The sequence below is a fragment of the Myotis yumanensis genome, unplaced genomic scaffold, assembly GCF_028538775.1.
Source record: "Myotis yumanensis isolate MYYU_CA2020_CCGP unplaced genomic scaffold, mMyoYum1.0.hap1 SCAF_7, whole genome shotgun sequence".
In the NCBI taxonomy this organism is placed as follows: Eukaryota; Metazoa; Chordata; class Mammalia; order Chiroptera; family Vespertilionidae; genus Myotis; species Myotis yumanensis.
Genome location: NW_027223758.1, coordinates 58,063,206 through 58,089,023, shown reverse-complemented (window position 1 = coordinate 58,089,023; position 25,818 = coordinate 58,063,206). Strand labels below are relative to the sequence as shown.

At 40.6% G+C, this 25,818-nt stretch overlaps 2 protein-coding genes and 1 pseudogene across 4 annotated transcripts in view; 1 reads left to right on the top strand and 2 right to left on the bottom strand.

The window, feature by feature from the left end:
• Positions 1–26: 26 nt before the first annotated feature.
• LOC139013997 (myosin regulatory light polypeptide 9) lies at positions 27–9,880 on the bottom strand. 2 transcript variants are annotated; one of them, XM_070420570.1, is made up of 4 exons: positions 9,759–9,880; positions 4,167–4,365; positions 3,355–3,516; positions 27–524 (listed from the first exon to the last, which is right to left on the bottom strand). In XM_070420570.1, the coding sequence occupies exons 2-4, from the start codon at positions 4,348–4,350 to the stop codon at positions 352–354; spliced, it is 519 nt and encodes a 172-aa protein (XP_070276671.1). In that variant the 5' UTR covers positions 4,351–4,365; positions 9,759–9,880; the 3' UTR covers positions 27–351. The 2 variants fall into 2 exon arrangements, with proteins under 2 accessions (XP_070276671.1, XP_070276670.1); XM_070420569.1 differs by lacking the exon at positions 9,759–9,880 and adding an exon at positions 5,621–5,693.
• Positions 9,881–18,826: 8,946 nt separating this feature from the next.
• Positions 18,827–22,500, bottom strand: LOC139013494 (astrocytic phosphoprotein PEA-15 pseudogene; annotated as a pseudogene).
• A 1,572-nt stretch (positions 22,501–24,072) lies between these two features.
• MYOM1 (myomesin 1) overlaps positions 24,073–25,818 on the top strand; it is a 112,869-nt gene continuing 111,123 nt past the window's right edge. For both annotated transcript variants that reach the window (XM_070420568.1, XM_070420567.1), the window contains exon 1: positions 24,073–24,215. The gene's annotated coding sequence lies outside the window, so the exon portion shown is untranslated. The remainder of the gene's footprint in view (positions 24,216–25,818) is intronic.

The following is a 25,818-nucleotide window of genomic DNA, read 5'->3' as shown; positions in this document are numbered from 1 at the left end:
TAAATAAAGAAGTTTAAACAAGTAAGTTTTGATCATAAAATTTAATTATGGTTCAGAAAAAAATTGAGTGAATTACTTTCTCTGAAAAAATATACTGACTCTGTGTAGATTGCAGTTATAGGGGGGTGGGGGAGGCTGGTAAGTTCAATTACCTATTTTCTATTCTCAAAATAACAAAGAGTCCTACTTCCAGTCTGATTATAGAGATGGCTGTGCCCAAAATGGCTGAGAATAAATACCACAAGAAAGGCAAAAGCTGCAAAGCTAGGGCATGTTATGGACTCTAAGAGAAAGTCTCAGAAATACCCAATGTGGCGACATAGAACATTTGGCTGAAATTTGGAGTTCTTTTCAGTCATCTTTATCTTTTGCTCCATGTTTAAGGATGCGTGTGAACTCAATGTAATTGAAATTTCCCTTTTTGTCAATAGGTGCTTCTCTGTACAGCTCATCCACTTCCTCATCTGTAAACCGATCTCCCATTGTTGTCAGCAGCTCTCTCAGGTAATCTTCCTGAATGGTGCCTAAAAAATAAAGAACTGGGGTTCAGAATATATACTACTCTGAGGATTAATTACAAGGAGCATCTACACTTGACTATGCATGCTCTATGCTAAGAACTATAAATATGCACATACATGAAATAAGGGTCTCTACATGGTTAAGTCAGCCTCAGCAGTTGCCTAGAAAACGGGTAGTTGCCTATTGGCATTAACCTGCTCTGCTCTATCAATCTTCCTCCACATTCATCTCCTGATCTCTTGATAATAGGGGCTAAACTGATGCCTAAATAACAGCAATATAGTATGATTAAGGAATCTATGCCTTATAGTTCTTTAAAGTAGCATGAATGGTCATACTTATTCTATAAGTAAATAACATTAAAATCAATACCACATTATAAAATCAATAAAGTGCTTCAGTGGAAAAAATGCTGGAGTCTTGAGGTCCAGTTCTAACAAGCTATGTTATTTCAGATATTTCACTTTACCTCTGACTTTGTTTTTTAATATGTAAAATGAGATTCTTAAATGTTTGGGTTTTTTTAAACAAATCTAATTTAGATTTCATAACAAATATGGCCAGGCCCAGAGTGTGCAAAAATACTGAGTAAATGTTTGAGCATTAATTATGTCACAGTCACTGGGCTAAGAATTGGGGATGGGAGTGGTGAGCCAAAAGGTGTGCTTTCTACTCTGGAAGTGTGAAAGCAGGTTTCTCATAAAACCTAACTGCACATGACAATCAGAATCATCCAGAGAGCTTAAAAAAAAAGTCCTGATGTCTCTCTTGATTTATTATCTGGCATTGATATTTTTATTTTTTAAAATTGATTTTAAGAGAGAGGAAGGGAGGGAGTGGGAGAGAGGGAGAAAGACATCAATGTGAGAAACATCGATTGGTTGCCTCCCACACACACACCTGGACCAGGGATCGAACCTGAAACCTGGGTATGTGCCCAGGCTGGGAACTGAACCCGCTACCATTTTGTGTATGGGACAACACTCCAACCAACTGAGCCACATGGCCAGGGATATTTTTTTTTTTTTAAATCTCGGATTGAACTGGAAAAACAACAACAAGAACCATAGCTCTAGAGTTTCTTATGGGAAGTGACCTTATAATTTAAACTAATTTTATAGGAAATATATTATCCTTGGGTGAGGATAAAAAAACAAGTACCAAAAATCTTAGATTTTCAGCTTGTAGAAATAAATCATCATCTATAGCCAAGTCATTCAACTATCACATGAACTAATCATTGACTATGTGCAATGGACTGTGGTGGGTGGTAGAAGGGCTTACAGAGATGGGAAAATAATGCCGTTGAAGACACACAGCCATTACCCTGGAAACAGGGAGAGACTGTGACGATTGGAAGTAAGTACACACAGTATGTATCAGAAGAGAGATAAATAAAATTATTTGGAAGTGGAAAGAAAGGAAAGATGCCCTAGCTGGTTTGGCTCAGTGGGTAGAGCGTTGACCTGCGGACCAAAGGGTCCCAGGTTCGATTCTGGTCAAGAGCACATGCCCAGGGTTGCAGGCTTGATCCCCAGTAGGGGGCATGCAGGAGGCAGCCAATCAATGATTCTCTCTCATCATTGATATTTCTATCTCTCTCTCCTTCTCCCTGCCTCTCTGAAATCAATAAAAATATATTTATAAAAAAGAATGAGACTTTAAATTTTCTGAGTAGGAAAAAATAGTAGGAAAATATAGACTAGGCTCTATAAAGAATATGACAATTGAGGAGTTTGAAGAATGGATAAGACATTTTACTCTTTTATGGTTTTATTCCCCTCCATTAAAAAAACACCTGCTTACAATTTAAAAATTCAATCAATACACAAGTGTCTTTAGGAGAAAAAAAGCAAGTCTCCTCTGCCTGCCTCTTCCCCAGTCCTCCCAGAAAAAAAAAGTTAAGAGTTTCGAGTTCAGGAGGAGGAAGAGGTGGTATGATGAGGGAGACATAGAGGCAGAAATGGTGGAGGTAAGTTAGGACACCAATGCATAGAGTAGCTTGGAAGGAGGTTAGAAAGATGATATAAAAGTCAAGAGTGGTATACTTGAATAGGCCAAAAGAGGCCATATTGTGGGGAGCCTGGAAAGCCAAAGTGGGGACAGTATGCTTCCATTACCAAACTGTGCTTGGCTTATTTACTGGTAAACTACTCCAAGTAATGCATAACCAAAGGGTGTGCCTTCCTTTTAAAAACTTGCCCTCTTATCTTTATATACACTTCTGTCAAAGGATCAGGCATTTCTGTAGTTATCTTTTTGGGTTTTTCTGAGAGTTAACTCTGGGCCAGGCAGTATGCTATTGTCTCATTTCCTCATTTAATCCTTACAACAACCCTGTGAGGTAGGTAATATTATTGCCCATTTTACAAATAAGAAAACAGAGATCTAGATAGTTATGTAACTTGCCCCAACTCACACAGTTATTATGCAGAAAAGGAATATGAAACCAGAGAGTTTTATACCAGATTTAAACAATCTCAGAACTGATCGGTACCTGATAAACAAACATAGGACTGTACTGGTGTCATGGCCTATAGCAATTTACACTTTACCCAAGACTGCACTGGTAAAAGTTATTCATTCAATACATATTTACTTCGAGCCTAACCCTTATGGAGTATAACTTTACTAAAAACTTTCAAATATACCCATTAAATTTTAAATCAAATATTTAAATGCAGAGGCAGTAAACTGAGTGATGCCATACAAGAAGCCTATCTAAACAAAACTGAACAAACAGGTATGGTATAAACCTGGGAGTATTGTGTCATCATATTTCAAGTTATATATTTTAGTTGCCATAACTAAAAATTAAATCATGGTAATTACCAGTTGCTTCTTCATCAAAGCAAGCAAAAGCATTTCTGATGACATCTTCTGGATCTGTGCCATTTAACTTCTCACCAAACATCGTGAGGAACATGGTAAAATTTATGGGACCCGGAGCCTCATTCATCATGGCATCTAGATACTCATCAGTTGGATTTTTTCCTAAATAAAAAAAGAGGGCCATAATTCTGATTACATCACAAAATGTATCACCTATTCATCATAGTAAACATTTTGACAAAAAAAGACTTATTTATATAATTTGCTGTTTACATTCATGATAGCAAAACTATTAGGAAAACAGTCTTCTTAATGAACAGGGCCTATATTAAGAGTGGAGATTATATTCTATTCCATTGTAATATCAAAAGGAATGATACTGCTCTCATAATCAAGATCAGTCCTTGCAATACACACAAAAATAGCTGGCCTCTAGCCCAATCATGAGATCTGGCCAGAAATTTGCAGGTGGTCCAAGGACCACACTTTGGGAGACACTGCTCTAGACTTTGAATCTTATTTAGTAAACTATAACATCAGTAGATTGGCTTCATACAACTTTAAGACTTAAGAAATAAACATAAAAGACATTACAAAAATCCTATCTATAATAATAAAAGCATAATATGCTTATTAGACCAGCCGTCCTTCTGGATGTCCTTCCCTCCGGACAAAGCCGCAGCAGGCAAGGGCGGGGCTGAGGCAGAGGCGGCAGAGGCCCCGGCTGTGGCAGTGACAGGGCCAAGGCCCTTGCACGAGTTTCATGCATCGGGCCTCTAGTCTAGTATATTAATATTAAAACTGATCATTACCCAGGGAGGCAAGCATATCATGCAAATCTTCCTTGTCAATGAAACCATCTCTGTTCTGATCAATCATGTTGAAGGCCTCTTTAAACTCCTGAATCTGTGACTGGTCAAACATGGCGAACACATTGGATGTTGCGCGCTGGGGGCGCTTCTTGGTGGTCTTGGTCTTTGCCCTTTTGCTCGACATGGTGGTGGTTAGTTCCTAATTAGGAAGGGAAATATAAGGAGACAAAGAACAACAAGAGGTGAAATGAACGTTCCTTATATGTTTAAGCTACTTAGAATGTGTCTAAAAATTATTCAGCAGGATAGTATCACTTAGCAAAAATATCTCTCAGTTAATAGATACCATTACTCATGGAACCAAACTACAAAGAGAACAACCAGAATCATGCTTTGAGTTCATTCATTTAGCAGTTGTGACATTTAATCAATAGTTGATCACTAACTTTAACTTCCAAACTATAACCAACATTAATTCAAATCCTAGAGCATATCAACAAGATTGCATATCCCCATGTTGCTTTACAGCCTAATAAGAACTGATAACCAAATCTATTGGTTTAATAGCAATATAGAAACAAGACACAAAAGAATGTAGGTACCCTGGGGAAGCAGTTCCAGTTCTATACTTTAGTGACTTGGAACTATTGAGGAATACTAATTCATTTTCAATAGGTGAATCCTTCTACAGCCCTAGCCTATACTAGTTATTCCATTCTAAAGTGGACAGAAAGTAGGAGGATGACTAACTGATGGAACACATCTTCATCTCTTAATCTTTATTGCCAAATATTGTTTTCACTTCTAACTAGCATTTCTTACTGCACCCTTATTTCTGGAATCTTTGTCAAGAAAGTTATTTGTTGCCCTAGCCAGTTTGGCTCAATGGATAGAGCGTCGGCCTGAGGACTGAGGGGTCCCAGGTTCAATTCCGGTCAAGGGCATATGCCCAGGTTGCAGGCTCGATCCCCAGTTGGGGGCATGCAGGAGGCAGCCAATCAATGATTCTCTCTTATCATTGATGTTTCTCTCTCTCTCCCTCTCCCTACCTCTCTGAAATCAATAAAAATATATTTTAAAAAAAGAAAGATATTTGTTGAAAGGCTAACTGAAAAGTATAGAAAACTCTGAAGTTAATTAATCTATAATTAAGTTTTACTGATATTTCCACAATTTCTTGCACAGAGTCAAGCTTGAAGTGACTAAGTTATCTATACAAAAATCAGAGCACAGTAGTTTTTAAAACTAATTTAGTTTTTTTTTTTAAGTTTGGAAACTATCTTTTCTCTCTAATAATCTAAATTTATCCCTATAAAATTTAAGTTAAAAGCAAGAAGAATATCTCATACCTAAAATGAAAAGGCTGAGTCTTAAAAAAAGACAAAAAAAAAACACACACTATAAAATTTTAGTTGGAGTTAAAAATCCCATCATCAGATAAAATGTTACCGTACCATCCTTCAGAGCTGATGTGTTGACAGTAGTCTGCAAAACCTCTAATGAGCAAGACTAAGACACTGTATTGAGTTATATTCTTCCACGCAGGTCTAAAATAGGCACCACTGATTTCATTCTCTGACCAGGATAACAATTTTAAAGCTTACGTTCTGAAAACAACATTTAGCTATGATGTAGCAAAACACTATGCCCTTGATCTAAAAATAAGTCTGTGGGTTGCAAAGAATGAAGCACTACCTAGATCTCAGCACTGCAAAGTGACCTTAGAATACAATGCTTTGTGTGAGTTTAAAGTTATTTCTTACATTCTTTCCTTGGTTATACCACATCTTCCAGACTAAATTCAATCATGGGAATAATTAGAAAAGCTCTGCCTTAGTTTCCCCTCCCCCAAGCTAAATCTGTTCTTAGATTTCAGTAGGAAATTCCACAAAGAAAAGTCACAAATTCTAGTCCATCCAATACGGCACCCTGTAGAGAAACACTGGAATGTGTTATTGGTAAGGTATTCCTTATATGACACTGAAATTAGGATACATACTCTTTCCCAATTTCCAAGTTGCCTTTAATCACCCTTTAGGAGACTGTCTTTCATAATTTACCTAAACCATTCACGAAAGCATTATTTTCATGCTGTAACACCTTCTCTGGATAGTAAATTCCATTATTAACTACATAAAGCTGTAATTTTCCCCTCTATTCTGAATGTAGTTTTAAAAACTACAAGAAGTATGGAGTATATTATCCCGTCATCTCTTAAATGTTCTGAGGGACTTAGGGTAAGTGGTTGAAACCTGATGAGTGGCACATATTTACCAGTGCAAATCTGTTTATTATTTTAGGCATGCCATGTCATTGCAAACCAAAGTACATGTTTAAAAATAGTCTGTTTTGTTTGACAACATTGTCTTCCTCTAATGATGCAGGAATGTCAGTTATTATAAGACCAAAGAAACGGATGAGAATTATAAGTCAAATGGTTGACAACTGATTTTTGAATCTACAAAACCTCATATTGTATCTGGTGGAGTGGCGGGGGGGGGGGGGGGGGGGGGGGGGGGGGGGGAGGCCGCGGGGGGCGGGCTCTAAGTACTTTTTAAAAATACTTAATTTGGGCTATAAAGTAATACACATATGTTGAGTTCTGATGTATTTCCTATTAGTCTTTCTTTTAATCATGCATTCTTTAAGTTTGTAAATGAGTTACAGTTTTTTTAAAATTATAAAGTTTTTTGGGTCAGCACTGACAGTGATCTTACCTAGAACTTTTCTTTAGCTTATTCAATATTTATCATCAACCGTTAATACAGCGGTTCTCAACCTGTGGGTCGAGACCCCTTTGGCGGTCGAACGACCCTTTCACAGGGGTCACCTAAGACCATCCTGCATATCAGATATTTACATTACGATTCATAACAGTAGCAACATTACAGTTATGAAGTAGCAACGAGAATAATGTTATGGTTGGGTCACAACATGAGGAACTGTATTTAAAGGGCCAGAAGGTTGAGAACCTTTAATATAATCAGTTAATGGCAATAATGTGCATCAAATGTCACTAATGTTGAAAACTATTTAAGAATTAAGAAATATAAAGCAAGTGTCCTATCTTCAAGGAGCCTAAAATTTCGTTGGGGAGGCAACTATAAAGAAATAAAATGATTGGTTCAACTTATGAAATGAGTCACATAGTTTTCATTCCAGAAGTATGACTCTCAAAACAATGTGTGACAATAATGGAAAATAACTCAAAGGTGGTACATGATTATCAAATACTGTGAGTTCAGAAAAGATCTTTGTTTCTAAAAGACTCAGAGAGGGGGATAAGAAGACCCTGAAAAACCCTGTTCCACTTAGAAGCTACAAGACATTATTAAAATTAAGAGATGCAGATGTTAGTCTTAATTCTACCAAACACTGGTAGTGTAAATTGGGCAAGTTACTACCTTTTCAAGGAGATTATAGTCTGTTCTATGCATTTATCTCCCACCAGAAATCCTGGGCCTTTCAAGGATAGGGAGTTTAGCTTCACAGCTAGTTGTTCCAAAACAAGGAAAGTCAGTGTATTTTTTTCCTACCAAACTAAAAGTATGGGGTGGAATAAACACTGGAGGAGAGGGAGCCAAATCAGGAACTGTGCTATGATCCCAAGGAGCAAATTACGTATGATATTGTCATTATATTCCTTGCTATGACTAAGTTTTCTGTCCATTTTCACTTTCCCCAAACAATTAAGACTGTAACTGTCTTATTTTAACAAGACCTCAGAAAATGCACAATTCTCAAAGAAATTTAGAAATCTGGGGTAAAATGAAAATATTTCATATAGCAATGTAGGTATTCTTTATTTAGGATGGGAAGATTACCACGTAGGCAAATCAGAATTCCAAATTATGAGGACCCTCACTCATTCTAGAGTCTATTTTTCAAGCATTTAATGGAAGATCTTTGGTGTGAAGGCATATGTGTTGTATGAAACTTAAAAACAGGGTGACTTGCAGAGCACGCTTCTTTCTATGAAATACATAAAGATTTCAGATGCATGAGCAAGTCAATAAAACAGTCAACAAAGGACAAGGAGATTCAGTGTACAGATCTAAAGGAGCAGAATGTTTTAAATCAAGGGAGTGAGTGGAGTGTCGGTGACAATGACTTTGTCGTTTCATTTATTTTATTTATTTTTGCTTGATTAAATAGAAAATCATTTAGGGTTATGACAAAAGGAGAAATACATGTAAGGAAGATGTTAGCCTAGATTAAATGGTATAAGTGAAAAATAAAAATCCTCAAAGAGGATTTCCCCACACACCAACGGCAAACCAGAAGATTTTTCAGAATCTCTCCATACTATGGTTTCATTTATAAAATGAGATTAATCCATAGTGATATTACATTAGATTACTCTAGGTAGAATCCTAGACTCCAACACTTTTAAAGTGGTAATAATAAATGTAAGATAACCTACGACTTTTCCTACAGAATCACCACTCAAATTGACAGTATTGTGGGAGATATGATCTATTCTTTAAGGAAAAACTCCCATCTTAGAAACACTTCCTAGTATTTGGTCAGCTTCCCAAATACAGACCAAATAATTTAATCAGTGCACCTTTTTTTTCAAGCTAACTATATGTAATATTTTTGATGCCAGCACAGTTTTTTAAAAGTACATTTTCAAGTTGGTGCTTCTGTTCTAACTAAACCAAGTTTTCAATTCCTGTGTACACTTCCGGTGGACGGCAGGGTTAGTTTTTTTACGACTGCCACACCCAAAAAGTTCTCGGCACTTGACAAAGGCAATTCGTTGTCGGGGTTGACTTGCCAGTAAAGCCTCACGTTTGAAAAGAAAACGTTTTTCTGGTTAAGTTTTATCAAAAGCCTCCCAGGACATGAAACAAATAATAGCAATTTTCAGAAACACTTCCTTTAGCTTTGGATATAAAAATTTTTGCACTTGTTAAATTCTCAACCAAACACCTATTTCTGTTCCAAAATTCTGTAAAGAACTAATTTGTGTTTTCACATGCTCAAAAGTTAACACTGGCAAAGTGACTTAGTCCGAAGTCTCCACTCCGAAGGAACACAGTGTTGCGTTTTGGAGTTCTTCCTCAAGTCGCAAGCTACCCACCCCCCTTTTGTGTGTGTGTGTGTGTATATATATATATAGATATATATATATAGTTATAGTTCTAATTACCGAAAAGAAAACTGAGCTGCGGAAGTTAATTTAAGTTAATTCTTCCTACCAAACGTAGCTCCGCAGCTGCGACAACAGCTGCAGCAGTGGGGCGGGGCGAGGACTCCGGGCTGGGTTTTTACGCAAATCCTCTTGAATCGGGCAAGTTTACGTTAGAAACTAAACATAGTCCCGGAGTCAAGAGCCGGGAAGCTCGGGTTTCCCGTCCGGGCGATCGCCCCAGTGCGCGGCGCCAGCGAGCTAAGCCACACTCCCCAAGCTCCGAGTTAGGCAAAGGAGCCACGTTCGCGACTGGGCCACTTTGGCCGCGGCCTTCGCTCCCGGAGCCGGGTCACCGGCTAGTGCACCTGCCCAGGTGCGCCGCTGCCCTCCCAGCCGCCCGGCGGAGACGGGCCCGCGAGATGCGCCCCACGTGCCGGACCGCGAGCACCACTCACCCTGCACTGCCGCGAGAACCGAGCGCTTCAGTGACCCTCCTCGCTGCCCTCGCTGCCGCGATCACCACCCTTCTACACCGGAGCCGCTAAAATACTACACTTCCGGCCTCCCCTCAGCAAACCGGAAAAAAGCCCAGTCACCATTCTTTGCCAACAGGATGGGCCTGACTTAAGGGAAAGGCGACGGGGGGCGCAGTTGCCACTGTGCTGAAAGGGCGCGATTTTGACCGAGTGCACAGGAAGGAATATAAAGCGACGACTTAGAACAGAGCAATGTGTAGTGGCTCGTCGGGTATGACGCCTGAGTTTCTGTGTTTTTTGTGCCCACTCTTATATGTATTTCTTTTCCTCCCCCTTCCCGTGAGCAGATGGTTGGGTCTGTCCTATGGGTTTGCCTCTCCACACCTACCAGGGTACGGCCAGGGGCGGGACTTGTCAGTCCAAGTCCTTGTAAGGGAAATCGCCGCGAGGGCTGCGCGGCCCACGTGACTGGCCTTCGCCCCGCCCCCCAGCGCCCGGCTCGGCCTCCCGGTCGTGCGCCTGCGCGTAGACGCACTTCAGAGCCTGGAACTGCGCCTGTGGGTCCCACAGCTGCGCGCTCGCGTAAGCGGGTAGGTGGCCTTCGTGCGAGCGATTTGACCTCTGTGTACCGTGTTATTTTATGAGGAGTCCCACCCCGTCCACCCGGGAGACAATTTTGTGAAGTCCCAAGGGCCCTCAGCCAAGCGGTCACTATCTCTTCGGCCCAGACGGATTTCATAAGGTCACAAGCGGCTGAAGACTTCCTTCCTCTTCAAAAACGTTTGCTATTATTTTTCCGATCAGAAGAGCCCCTCTGACAACCAGGAAAGCTGACTGGATCCGGCCTGGAAGACAGGCGACCAGCAACAAGGGCTTGCTAAATCTCGCCCCAACCTCACTGTGGTGCAGATTTGTGGCCTGTTGCAAATAGGAATAAAAAGTCGGGGCTATTTTTTCCTCAGCTCCCCTAGCCTAGGGACAGCTCTGAAAATGCATCTTGTTAGGGGAAAAGAGAATGTCCCCCGATTCTATCTTTTCCCGTCCAAAGTCTGGTGTGGTGCTGGGCATCTCAGCTCTCTGACCTCATCGAAGAAAAGGGTGAATGGGCTGCCATGACACTCGGGTCAGCGCTCGGATCCAGTGCCTGGCCTGGCTCCTGAGCTAGAACAGCTCTGAAGCTTGGAGTTGCCCCAGGGTCCTCTCCTTCAGAGCTGCTCTCACTCGACTCACCATGCTGAAAAGAAAGGTAAAGCTGCAGAATAGTATATTCTAAGTATCGAGCTACACTTTCAGGGACTTCAGAAGCATTTCATCTGTTGAGCAATCATGCAGGGTGTCCCCCCAAAATGTATACACACTTTGAATAATTATTAATTCCAATGGGTTAAATCTGAAAAGAAAGAAATAGCAATTGAGCCATCAGCTGTTAAAGTGCATATACATTTTTGGGAGGACACCCTGTATATTTAAAGTTATCAAAGTCAATGAAAAATAACTGCCCCAGTTCTATAGCATGACTGAAACAAAGATGATTAATTTCCTAAACTGCCTTGATAGTAAGAATCACTTGGAATACTAGTTAAAAATACAAATTATTCAACCAACTGAATGAGAATCTACTAGGGCAGGTTCAAGGCAGTCATTAATTTAACAGGAGTTCTAAGTGACTCATCACAAAAGGTTGGAGCATAGAGCTAGATGGCTTAGGGCAGTGGTTCTCAACCTGTGGGTCGCGACCCCTTTGGGGGTCAAACGATCCTTTCACAGGGGTCACCTAAGACCATCGGAAAACACATATATAATTACATATTGTTTTTGTGATTAATCACTATGCTTTAATTATGTTCAATTTGTAACAATGAAAATACATCCTGCATATCAGATATTTACATTACAATTCATAACAGTAGCAAAATTACAGTTATGAAGTAGCAACGAAAATAATTGTATGGTTGGGGGTCACCACAACATGAGGAACTGTATTAAAGGGTCGAGGCGTTAGGAAGGTTGAGAACCACTGGCTTAGGGTCTATAAGGTTTAGGCAGTGACAACTCAGACTCCAAATGACTGGGCGGGAGACTCCAGTTCTTGGAGTTTGGCTTGGGCAGCAGTGAAAGGACCCTACAGCTGAGCACCCTGCAGTGCACACACAGCTCCACTGAGTGGAGGTCTGCCACCACAGAGAGCGCAAGCCTTCCACAGCTGTCCTTGAGAAAGAAAACTTTAACCCATAACAAGGAAATAGTTTCATTTCCCCTTCAGTTCCAAAGGGAGCAGGAACTTTTTTTCCTTCTGCAGTGTCAGAGAATTGCCTTGTTCGTCTTCCTTTTTCCACTCAATGAACAGGTGAACAGTGACTGCATTGACAACGCACTGTGGTGGGTGTTGTGGTTTATGGTTTTTTAAATAGAACATCATTGCTACCTCTTGGATGGAGAGGGAGGGCATAGAAAGGATCACACAGGCACAGGGGCTGCCAGGAAATAATTGTGGGACAAATCATTACAGTACAATTAGGTAAGGCCTATAGAAGGAGCACACAGGAGGAAATAAACCTGTCTATAGAGACTTGTGGAAGGTGTCCCCCGGAGGACTACTGAAGAATTGATTCTAGAAGTCAGTGGGAAAGAGAGGAGAGATTCCACGCAAAGGGGGTTACATGTTTGATTGTATGAAGGTGATCAGGAGGCAAATATTTTTAAATACCCACAAATCAATACCTAAAACAAAAATTAAGGTTTAGGCTTACTTCAACAAATGCTTTAGTTTCCTCATCTGAAAAGGGGCATAGAATTAATACCCACTATATTCAACCATTGTGAGAATTGAGACAATCCATGTTATTTACTTAGTGAAAAATCTTTGGTTGTATTAAGGCACTGAAATTTGGAGTTTGTAGAGTAGTTAGCCTACCCTGACTAATTAACATACCAGTGCTTTGCCTACTCTACTAGAGGAAACAGGCTGAATGGTCACACTTTACATTAGTGACCACAGACTTCAAATGGGCCCTTGATGATCATAACATTTCTGTAGTTCTTTAATGCTCATGCTCTCTTAGATGTCAGTTTTATTTATTTATTTTTTTTAGATTTTCACTCTCAGGTCTTTTTTATTTTTTTTTTTATTTTTTTTTATTTTTCACTTAAAGTATTACAAAGGGTATTACATAAGTGTCCTTTTTTCCCCCCCGCCCTTGACAAACCCCTACCCTCCCTTACCCCCCAGTGTCTTATGTCCATTAGTTATGCTTATATGCATGTATACAAGTCCTTCGGTTGATCTCTTACTCCCCTCCCTCCTGCCCCCCATCTCTCTCTGGCCTTCCCACTGCAGTTTGACAATCAGTTTGAGGTAGCTCTGCCTCTGTATCTATTATTGTTCAAAAGTTTGTAATGGTCTTTATTATCCATGAATGAGTGAGATCATGTGGTATTTTTCCTTCATTGACTGGCTTGTTTCACTTAGCATAATGCTCTCCAGTTCCATCCATGATGTTGCAAATGGTAGGAGTTCCTTCTTTTTAACAGCAGCATAGTATTCCATCGTGTAGATGTACCACAGTTTTCTAATCCATTCATCTACTGATGGGCACTTAGGCTGTTTCCAGATCTTAGCTATGGTGAATTGTGCTGCTATGAACATTAGATGTCAGTTTTATAATTTGTTTTCTTACACCTCCAACGCCTCCCATTCTTGCTCTTGTTTCTAAGTCACTGAGAGTAAAAAATGACTCCCACAAGCCCCCACCACCACATCTACCCACCAGCTAGCATTTGTCCCCATATATTATCTTCACCTGCCGGAAGCGGGCCCACCTTTGCTGCTTGACACAGTCACTGCAGGGAAGAAACATCTGCACAGCTTATGTTTCAAGGGACCTGGCATACTGTTCTTAATACGTTTGCTCCCCTTCTTAGCACTATGTGTTCTAGCCAGGGCCACCTCCCCGAGAAAGGACTTATGAAGAACTTGGACTAAGACTGTTGGCAATAAATTTGGGACTTGTTGGGCCCACATCCCCAGGGGTCTGCCCACCAGGGAAAGCACCAAAGCCTATACCCCTGGAGACCCACCGACACAGGGCAGTCCCAGGGAAGGCAAGGAGCGAGGCTGGGAGGACATAACCTTTACTGGGTAGGATAATCTCCTTCAGTCACTTCCTTGTAGCCTATCAGTAGAGCAGTGACCTTGGAATAGCCCTTGTAATGGAACACAGAGATTACTAGACAAGATTAAAATCAACAGAACTAGATAGAGACAGGATTTTTGGCAAAGATCAGATAAGAAACAAGGAACTGTAGAACGTTACCCAAAACATACCATGATGTGATTATAGAGGCATGCTTATAGGATCAAATGGTATAAATATAGATGTAACAGGACAATAAAGGAGAACCTAGCTATGATGATCAACTGAACGCTGCCTCCGTTTCCTTCCTTCTTCGCCAACTCCGTCCACACCAGGGGTCCTCAAACTACGGCCTGTGGGCCACATGCAAATACAAATATTGTATTTGTTCCTGTTTTGTTTTTTTACTTCAAAATAAGATATGTGCAGTGTGCATAGGAATTTGTTCATAGTTTTTTTTAAACTATAGTCCAGCCCTCCAACGGTCTGAGGGACAGTGAACTGGCCCCCTGTTTAAAAAGTTTGAGGACCCCTGGTACACACCTTTGGGAACCCCTGGACCTGCTGGAGCTGGACCCCAACATTCACCCTCCTCTCTTTCCATAAGAGCAAGAACTCTTCTTGCTCTTACGGAAAACCAGTCCTCCATTTGCTCTCATGTCACTCCAATGATTCTGTCCTCTCCTGCATCATCGAGTTCTGTTTTTCTCTCTCTCCATCTCTTTCCCTCCAAGTATTCCCATCAACAGGTATGCTGTAAATGTCTTATATGTGGCAAGCAGAACCAAGACTCCTCAGAGATGTCCACATCCAAATCTCCAGAACCTGTGAATATGTTTGGTTATGTGGCAAAGAGAATTAAGGTTGCTAATGAGCTGATCTTAAAATAGGAAGATTATCCTGTGTTATCCCAGTGGACCTGATATAATTACAAGGGGCCTTAAAAGTAGAAGAGGGAGGCAGGATGAGACAAAAGGAGGTAGAAAAGTGGAAGAATGGTCAGAGTGATGCAGTATTGCTGACTTTTTAAAGATGGAGGAAGGGGGACATGAGCAAAGAATGTGGGTGACCTCTAGAAGCAGGAAAAGGCAAGAAAATGGATTTCCCCCAGAACCTCTAGAAAGGAATAGTCTTGGTTACACCTTTTTTTTTTCCCCAATGAGACCCAGTTTGGACTTCTAAACTATCAAATTATAAGATAATTAAGATGTGTTGTTTTAAGCCACTAAATTTATAGTAATTGGTTATCGCGGCAATAGAAAACTAATATTGACAAAAACATCAACCGTCTTCCTGATGCATGATCCTTCAGCTATTGTCCTATTTCTTTTAAAAAAATATTTTTATTGATTTCAGAGAGGAAGGGAGTGGGAGAGAGAGATAGAAACATCAACAATGAGTGAATCATTGATTGGCTGCCTCCTGCATGCACCACACTGGGGATCAAGTCCACCACCTGGGCATGTGCCCTGACCGGGAATCGACCATGACCTTCTGGTTCATACGTTGACGCTCAACCATTGAGCTATGCCAGCCGGGCTCATATTTTTCCCCCCTTAGTAAGACTCCTCAAAAGAGGCACCTATACTCACTGGCTCTATTTCTCTTTTAACCCTTTATAATAAGGCTTTTTTCCCCAACCACTCCACAAAACATGGGCTTATCAAGGACACCAATGACCTCCATGTCATTATGGCCAATTTTCATTCCTCAAACAGGTTTGATAAGGTATTCACTTCCTCACCTTTGAGACACTTTCTTCTCTCTCTTCTAGGATGCTGCACTCTCCTGATTTTCCTCCTTCCTTATGGCTACTCTTTAGTTTCCTTTGCCAGTTCTTCCTAATTTCCCCAGTCCCTTGGAGTAGCTGAGGACTCAGTGCTTGGCTCTCCTTTCTGTCAACACTCCTTCCCTAGCTGATCTCATTCACTCCGAAGCTTTACATACTCCTTAAATAGTGAGTGCTCCCAAGTATGTATCTCTGACCAAGACTTCTGCCTTCTACTCCAGACTTATTTATCTAAATATTCACTTAACATATCCATGAGGAGATCTACTAGGCCTCTAAGCCTTTATATTCTAAAACGGATCTCCTAATCTTACCTCTAAAACCTTGTCTTCCTACTAGCTTCTCTACGTAGGTCAATGGCAATTCCATACTTTAAGTTGCTCAGGCCAAAAACCTTTGACTTATCTTTGTCACTTCTTTTTCTTCATGACCCTCATCTAACCTTTCTTTTTTTAAAATATTTTTTTATTGATTTTGAAAGAGGAATTTTAGGGGGATATAGGCAGGTTTAGGAAATTTTAATAAATGAAAGAGGTCCATGGAAAAAAACACAGGGCTACAGACTGGGAGAAGTTACATTTTCATAAGACAAGGGAGAGGCAGCAGTTGCATTTCCATTAGATAAGGAAACTGGGAGTAGCAAAAGGTCTATATTTACAAAATAAAGAGGAAGAGGGAATGTGAGAACAATGAGGGAGGAGGGCTTCACATGTCCCATGTGAGGGAATAGGAGAACAATGAGCTCAGGAGTTGCTGTAGTGACCAAATCAAAGGGAATATTGACCAATCAAAGGGGATATCAGAACACAGGAACTGCTGCCTTTATAAGGCTGCAGGAATTCAGTGGGACTATTTCCCCCTCCCTATGTGGGAGTCTGTGCTGTGAGATTCTTTCCCCTTCCCCACATGGGTGTCTGTACTTGTTCTTCAATAAATTTCCACCTTTCCTATGCCATCTTCTGTCCGTGGATTCATTCTTTGACTCCGACGAACAAATAATCTGGGGAACCATCCTGCCCAAGGGAACACCACATGTTCCAGTTGAAAAATCCTGTATCAATTTCAGAGAGGAAGGGAGAGAGAGAGAGAGAGAGAGAGAGAGAGAAATATCAATGATGAGAGAGAATCATTGATCAGTTGCCATGTGTTCCAGTTTGCTTTCTGGAATTTGCATTTTCTTTCTGAGCTACCTCACTACCATGGTTATTCATGGTATGTGTTGGTCTCTTCTGTCTAGGCATCCTATCTAATAATAGACCAACATGGTAATTAACCATACCTCCAACACGCTTCCCATTGGCTAATCAGGGCGATATGCAAATTAACTGCAACCAAGATGGCGGCCGGCAGCCAGGCAGCTGAAGTGAATAGGAGGCTTGCTTGCTCCAGTGATGGAGGAAGCCAAGGTTCCCTGCCTGCCGCTGCTGGGCTCTGAGCTGCACTCTAAGAAACAATGTTGCAATTATAGAAGCTAAACAAACCCCAGAAACCTGCTTTCAGCCAGCTGGCCTCGGAGCTGGAGCTGCAACAGTGTTTCAATTATAGAAGTCAAACAAACCCAGATACCTGCTTTCAGCAGCCGAGGTCTCAGAGCTGGAGCCGAGCCTCAGAGCTAAAGCCGGCTCTCAGTTCCAGTGACAGCCATAGAAGGTAAATAAATCCCAGAATTAAAAAAAAAAAAAGAAGGAAAGGAGAGGTTGGGAGCTTCAGTCACCTGCCAGCCTGAAAACAGCCCTCAGCGCCTCACCCTGACTGGCCAGGCACCCCAGTGGGGACCCCCACCCTGAAGGGGGTGTGACCAGCTGCAAACAGCCATCATCCCCTCATCCAGGCTGGCCAGGCACCCCAGCGGGACCCCCACCCTGATCCGGGACACCATTCAGGGCAAACCAGCCAGCCCCCACCTGTGCACCAGGCCTCTATCCTATATAGTAAAAGGTAATATGCAAACTGACCCTAACAGCAGAAGGACTGGGAATGACTGGTTACTATGACACACACTGACCACCAGGGGGCAGATGCGCAATGAAGGAGCTGCCCTCTGGTGGTCAGGGCGCTCTCACATGGGAGGAACTGTGCTCAGCCATAAGCCAGGCTGATGGCTGCCAGTACAGCGGTGGTGGTGGGAGCCTCTCCTGCCTCCTCAGCAGGGCTAAGGATGTCCGACTGCAGTTTAGGCCTGCTCTCCGCTGGCAAGTGGACATCCCCCGAGGGTTCCCGGGCTGCCAGAGGGATGTCTGATTGCCATCTTAGGCCCAATCCCCCGGGGAGCGGGCCTAAGCCAGCAGGTGGTCATCCCCTGAGGGGTCCCATACTGCGAGAGGGCGCAGGCCGGGCTGAGGGACCCCTCCTCCCCCTGAGTGCACAAATTTTTGTGCACCGGGCCTCTAGTCTATGTATATTATTGACCCTTCTCTAGCAGGTTTCTTTGAAGAGGTATTTCTACTATTTTCCAGTAGGTGGCGCTGAATCACAAAATTTTTTACTTCTGTGATCTACCTCAGCTAACTTCCGTGGCTGCCATTAGACAGTATAGCCATGCTGTTTGCTGCTTGGAGATGGGGTTTGTTTTGCCTTCACTGTAATGGTGACCCTGGACCTCCAAAGGGTACTCTCCCTCCCACCCCCGATGCATCCGACTGGGGATCAGTCACAGAGGGATTCTGCTACAATAGCTGTCCATTTATAGGTAATGTACTCCTCAACCCAACACCAAGGGCGACAGAAGGCGAGTTTTGGGAGTACAAGGGGTGACAGGGCTCTGTGGTCCCATTTCTTTGTCTGAAACACCAATTGCCTGGCAGAACCCCTGTGCTGTGTCCTTGCCCCAGACTATCAGCAGAATCAGCCTGCTCTTCACACCACTCCCGCTGGAGTGCCCACCAAGATTCCCTTTTGTGCATGCTTTCTTCAGTGGAGTAGCCAGGTTTTTGATATGGTTTTTCAAAAATTCTTATATTTTTATTGATTTCAGAGAGGAAGGGAGAGAGAGAGTTAGAAACATCAGTGATGAGAGAGAATATTTGATCATTGCCTCCTGCACGTCCCTGCACTGAGCCCGCAACCTGGGCATATGCCCTTGACCAGAATCGAACCTGGGACCCTTCCCTCTGCAGGCTGATGCTCTATCCACCGAGCCAAACCGGCTGGGTTGTCGTAGCCAGTTTTATTATCTCTTTCTTAGAGGGCTGCCAGATAATATATTTGTACCACTGGGGATGTGGGTTAGCTTGGTAACCAGCTCCTCTTCCTCAGAGATCTTAAGAACATGGGCTGTATAGTCAACCACCATAGTGGGTAGGTCAGGATGGCCAGAGATCTCAAAGATGTGCTCAGTGTAGGAGAGGTTGTCTTTGTCCAGCTTGTTGTGGCTTTCCAGGAAGCTAAACCAGGCACTGCCTGTTGTGATCTCCTCAGGCTTCTCACCTGGGAATGTCCTCCTGATTTGAGGTGTTCCAGATCATCAAGGGTGATGTTGTTGGTCAGGTCCTGGAGGAGGGCCCTGTACTTGGCCTTGACACTTCTGAGCTGATTGCACACGGTACAGGCACTCCAGGGTCCCTGGTTCCTGAGCAGTGTCTGGAACCTCCTCCTCGGCTCCCACCACCCCAGAATTGTATCATTTTTAAGTTGCTCTGATAGCACAGCGGATTAGCAGAAGGTAAGCCTAGGAGAAGAAGGAATCAGGATATCTGACAATAATGTCAATCACTGAAATAAGGAACATGGGAAGAAATAGTTTGGAATATGGGGTATGGTAATGGTAGGAAATGACAGTTTGAGGTAGTGGATTAGAAGACAGTATTGAAGCTTACCTAAAATAGCACAGAGAGATAAAAATATAAAAGAGCTGTCAAAAGTCATGGAGGATGTATTGAGATAATCCATTGTATATATAATAGGAAATCCAGAACAAAATAAAAAAGGGAATGGTGGAAAACAATTTTAAAAGAGATAATGAGTGAGAGTTTTCCAGAATTGAATGTGCACGTTGAATATGAAGCAGGAAAAATAAAAGTAAATCTATACTAGGTCACTTCACAGTGAAACTTATGTACATGAAGGGTTAAAGGAAAATAGTAAAAACTTCCAGAAAGAAAAGACAGATTCCCTACAATAGACCAGCAGTATGCTTTCCTTCAGCAATAGTAATACATGCTGAAGGTGGTGCAGTAATATCTTTAAAGTGCTATGAAAAGCACCACCCACTCATCACACAATGCATGTGTGGAATTGATTCACAAAATCCTTACAACTCCCTCCAGAAAATTCTGGATGCTCGTCTTTCTAAATTCTCTCAGGTCTAAAGATTGATCTCTTTGCCTCTTATCATCCTGAAGTAGATTATTATTATTTTTAAAATATATTTTTATTGATTTCAGAGAGGAAGGGAGAGGGAGAGAGAGATAGAAACATCAATGATGAGAGAATCATCGATTAGCTGCCTTCTGCACACCGCACTGGGGATCGAGCCTGCAACCTGGGTATGTGCCCTGACTGGGAATCGAACTGTGACCTCCTGGTTCATAGGTCGATGCTTAACCGCTGAGCCATGTCGGCCGGGCCTGAGGTAGATAATTAACTAAAACTCACAAAATTGATTTCAAATGTCTTGAATTGATTTAGCATGTCCTGAATAGATCTTCTATTAATGCCCTCAGCCTTTGGGACATCTGCCAGAATTCTGAAATAACATGAACCTCATGTTTACCATCCTATTGCACTAAAAAATATTAAACCAATTTTGATTGCTCTCTATTTTTTAAAAAATATTTTTTTATTGACTTAGACAGGGAGGGAGAGGGAGAGAGAGATAGAAACATCAATGATGAGAGAGAATCACTGGCCGGCTGCCTCCTGCATGCCCGCACTGGGGATCGAGTCTGCAACCCGGGTATGTGCCCTTGACCAGAATCAAATCCAGGACCCTTCAGTCCGCAGTCTGATGCTCTATCCACTGAGCCAAACCAGCTAAGGTAGATTGCTCTCTATTTTCTAAAAAAAGTTATTTTTTATTGTTGGCAGTATTACAGATGTCCCCCATTCCCCCCTTACTGCTCCCTCCACCCAGCCCCTGCCCCACCCCAGGCCTTCACCATACTATTGTCTGTGCGCATGGGTTATGCATATATGCATATAAGCTCTTTGGTTAATCTCTTCCCTCCCTGCTACTTCCCTTCCTTCTGGATCTGTCATTTTGTTCCATGCATCCATGTCTCTGGACCTATTTGTTCATTCATTGTTTCTACTCTAAAACAAAAATTGCTAGGTGGCTAAATATAATTTAGACATTTATTTTAGCTTTTAGGATACAATACTGTTAGTTAAACTCATCACTTCACACTTATAAAAATATTAATATGCTTACAGTTAGTTTAAAGAGAAAATGTATCTACTTTAAAAATTTCTTAAGAAATGAACTATAATTCTGGAAGCAAATATTTTCTTAATTTCCAGACTTTTGTAGCTACACACTTTTTTTTAAAAAAAAAATATTTTATTGGTTTTTTACAGAGAGGAAGGGAGAGGGATAGAGAGTTAGAAACATTGATGAGAGAGAATCGTTGATTCAGCTGCCTCCTGCACACTCCCTACTGGGGATGTGCCCGCAACCAAGGTACATGCCCTTGACTGGGATCGAACCTGGGACCCTTTGAGTCCGCAGGCCAAAGCTCTATCCATTGAGCCAAACCAGTTAGGGCGCTACACACTTTTTAAAAAGTATTTTGCATTATATGGTTTTCTTAGCAATTTGAAATTAGAGTTGATTATCATTCCATTAAATTCAGAATAATCATATATTTATAGGACACTATGATTAAATCAGAGTAATCAACAGAATGATTATACATCTATAAGGAAATTACAATTAAATCACAATAATTTATTTGTATGAGCCCAACTAAATTTTTAAAATTTTAGTTTTATTATGTAGTACTTTACAGTATGTATTTTATTATCTGAGTAGTTATATTTTGGATAAATATGTTGTTAGAAAACATATCACGATGGTGCTATAGCAGAAAGATCACTTATGTCTTGCTCATACTTCTTTTGTCAAACTTGTATATTTGTTTGAAATAAGCTCTTTGGCTTTCACTGGGACCCTGAGTGTCAATAAGTAAATGATATTTTAGTTTTTCCACAAGTGTGTGTGGACTTCTCTCATTCTGCATTCCTAACAGGGATAAAAGTTCACTAAATACTTTAATGTATTGATATTTGTAGCCAGTTCATCTTGATCTAATAATTAGTAGTAATCTGTTACATAAGAAATATAACTAAAACTCTCCTTTGGTAATAGTTTTTTTCCTTCTAATTGACATTATTGGCACATGGCTCACTCTATTTATCTATCTATCTATCTATCTATCTATGCATTTATAGACACACACGCACACACATACAAAGAGCTAAATGGTTAAAAGCCAATATAATATGACATATAGGAGAGCGGGCTCTGTGTAGAACAGACCTATGTTTGAACTTTCTGTCGTATTCTAGTTGTGTAACTTTAAGAATATTAATCTCTCTAAATCTCAATTTCCTAATTCATAAAAAGTTTTTATGTGTGTGTGATGATCAAATAAGATACTGTAAAGCAGTTAGCATTAAGTAGCATATAGCAAGTGGTCATTAAATATTAGCTTGTATTGTGACCATTTATATCTCTTATTTTTGTTTATTTTTCCTCTTTCCTGTTTGGGGTTTGTAGCAATTTACCATGTTCTTTAGAGAAATAGCTCAATGGGAACCATTCCAATGGCTGGTGGACAAAACTTAGAAGAGCCACTGCCATTTTGTTTTGGATGACTAGAGAACAAATGAATACTTGGGGAACATAAAGCTTGGAAAATTCTCCTGTGGATTCCAGACCACTAAAATGCACTTATACACACCAACAAGGGGTGTATTTAGATAAAGAAATGCCAGGTTAAATTTTATCAGAACTAAGTGAAATATATTCTTTTATATACTTTAGGAAGCTCAGAAGCTGACCAGTTATAAGTGGAGACCTATACTGCAATTGAAAAACTATTTCCAAATATTTAGTTTCTAATAAACAAAGTGTCACTGGAGGGTAGATATGACAATGCATGACAAAAAGTTTATGGGCTTTGGAATTCAAATATCTCTGAATGTATTGCATTTATGTCATTCACCAGCGGTGTGCTCTTTGGCAAATGATTTGGTCTCTCACAGCCTCCGTTTTCTCAGCTATAAATTGAAACTAATGATACCTGCCTTTCAGAGTATTATGAGAAATAATGAGGTTATGTATCTAAAGTGCCTATCACAGTGTCTGCACTTGATAGGTCCTCAATAGTGTTAACTGTGGTTATCAAGAAAGTACTTATAAAGTAGACTACAATATAATAGCGCTATCAGAACATAAGCTGCTCAATACAATGAGCTTTAAGGTTATTGCTATCAGTCATAATAATTGACATTTACTTAGTCTTTATTCTATGGCAATCCTGGGTTGTGTGTTCTCTGCATTATCACATTTAATCTCCACAGCAGTCCCACCATTTGGATGTTGTCATCCCCATTTTAGAGAGCAGGAAAATGAAGCTTAGGGAGAAGAAATGAAATGCTTGAGGTTATGTGGCTATTAAGTGCAAAAAATGGCCTGGAATCTAGGTTGAGTCTGAATCAAAAGTGCAGGCTCTCACTACCAGGTTTTACCACCTCTTACTTAGTTATACAGTCTGAAAAAAACAAAGAAAAAGAATCTCTTGTTAGATAGAATGACCCTACTCAACCTTTAGCAAAGATAAAACATGTTACTTCTCAAAGGCTTTAGTTAATGAATAGGAAATCAAACATTCAAACTTTAAGCTCTGACTTTGTAAGTTTTCCTGAAATGAAAAAGCAAACCCATGGCTGTATCATCAGGTCACAATTGCCATCACGTGTAATCCATTTCTTACTTGTTTTGCCTCTGGTTAGCCTCAAGTTCTTTTTCACCTGTATCTTTTAAGTGTACTCTACATGCGTTATGAACAGCACACCCAGAAACATATCTTGGCATTAAAATTCCATGAGGTCCATGTTGGGAATCAGATTACTACCCTTATTTTTAGCTCTCAACATTGTACTCTTTCCATTGCACTTTTAAATATCCAGTGATAAAGTGATATTGAAAATAGCTCTTCTAGCCAAATAAATATCCTCACTTTGGTTTAATCAAGCCAGACCCATTGAGTGGCATTAATGTAATTACATTAGGGAGGCAGCTACCAGCCTGTGCCTTTCTTTTCCTCTCGGTTTAGGACTACCCTCATTGGCTGCTATATTTATCTGCCTTCTTGGCCATAAAAGGCTGGCTGTGTGGCTCTGACATTCTACTGCCTGACCACATGCATTATTTTTGAACTGGCCCCCAGGGTCCTGTCTTCAGCCCTGCCTCTTAACTTTTTCTGGGATTCAAACTACGTGGGTTTTTCATCTCTCATCCAGTCCTACAACCACGTCGGAACGTTTTTACCGCCGTCACTCTTTTGGAAACTGGTAAGTGTGACATTGAGACAGAAAAATGCACTAGATATTTTATGTGCTTAACAATACTATGGTGTGTGTGGTTTCTTACTATCTTCTGAGCTCAGCAGTTTTCTCAAAGAGATGTCAGAATAGCAGAGAAATAGGAAAGTGGAGGCCCTGGGAAGGAAGACAAGAGCAACCGAGTGCCAGTTTTTGCTGGCACAGGTATTCGCTCAGCTCATTGTATTATTTTTAAATCAGGCTACCATTCCTGGAAATAATGGCTGTCTCAGATGGAACTGTAAGCGTGAGTTAGGTACTCTTTACAACTTACAATTCAGTGGTTTGGTTGAAATATGGAATGGAGATGCGGTGACAGGAAATCATGTACTTTCTATCCTCTGTCTGCCCACAATACTCCCTGATTACAAATCAGACCTAAAGGAGGTAAATTAACTCTGAAGTCACCAGTTTCCAATTCAGTGATTTTGCTCTGACAGTGCCATGTAGGTAAATGTAAGAGTGCATTATTACGATATTCCTGACCTGAGAATGGTCAGACAGTATTTCAGAGGCACTATAGATCCCCACATAATGACCCTGAAGTTAACACTTTCTGTGAATAATTTTTATCAACTTTTGGCCTCTAATGTCTGTAACAAAGTATCATATCAGGATTTCAACTATGGGGTTAGCATTTCTTCCTAAATTCCCAAATTATTTTCCAGCAGAAAACACAGGTCTTAGAGGAACAGAAGACAAACAAACCGTCTTTCCTCCCCACATACTCTAGATGTCTTGTGTTGGGGATAATCCTCACTTACTGAGGAAGAGACAGTAATTGTACCTTGGTTCCAGAGGTCAGAGCTGTCACAATCAGCTCTGCTGACTTAAAGCCAAACCCTGTATACTTGTAATTTGTTATCTATGTGCTTGGAATATTAGGTCTTATTAAAAATAAATATATTGGGGGAAAATAGAAATCGAGTGGAAAGTGTAATTGGGGCAAGATATTTAAAAAATTTATTTTGTGAAAATAACAGCATTTCAAGTCATCTGAGTTGTGAATTTAGCTTATAAAATAATACATAGGAAGGTCATTAATTATTTATTTGAATCTTATTCTAATAACATTTGCCATGTTGCAGTGCAGTATGTATATTACAGAAATATCTAATATCTTTATAACTTCCAAACATGATATGCTTTTATATGAATATCTTCTAACCCTTTTGTTTTATCAAAATTTATGTAATAATTATCCATTACAAATGATAATTATGTGTATTTTAGAACAGAAAACAGCAATCTATTTAAGAGTTGAAGCAAAGTTGCTTGCTAGTCACTATTTCTTTCCTCTTGGGAAATGTGATATAGACTGATATCTTTCATGAGCGCTAAGATAAATATTTCTGGAGTGAAGTTTACTGGATTTTCTTCTCTAGGGAATACATGCTGACTTTTTAAATAGGTTAAAGAAAAAGTAGATTTAAACTTTGACAAACAATATGGCAAATTTCGAAGGATTCACTCCTCATTTAGAACTTAAAGAAAAAGTTTTGGAAAAAATGACAATTTTACTTCTATAAATTTAAAAATAACATTTCAGAACACAGGAAAAGCATTAAAATTG

What these genes read in the sequence shown, in the direction of transcription:
- LOC139013997 (XM_070420569.1), bottom strand. An exon ending in TGATATGCTTGCCTCCCTGG is followed by an intron (nt 3,517 to 4,166) that starts GTAATGATCAGT and finishes TTTTTTATTTAG; the next exon opens with GAAAAAATCCAACTGATGAG. An exon ending in CTTTGATGAAGAAGCAACTG is followed by an intron (nt 525 to 3,354) that starts GTAATTACCATG and finishes TTTATTTTTTAG; the next exon opens with GCACCATTCAGGAAGATTAC.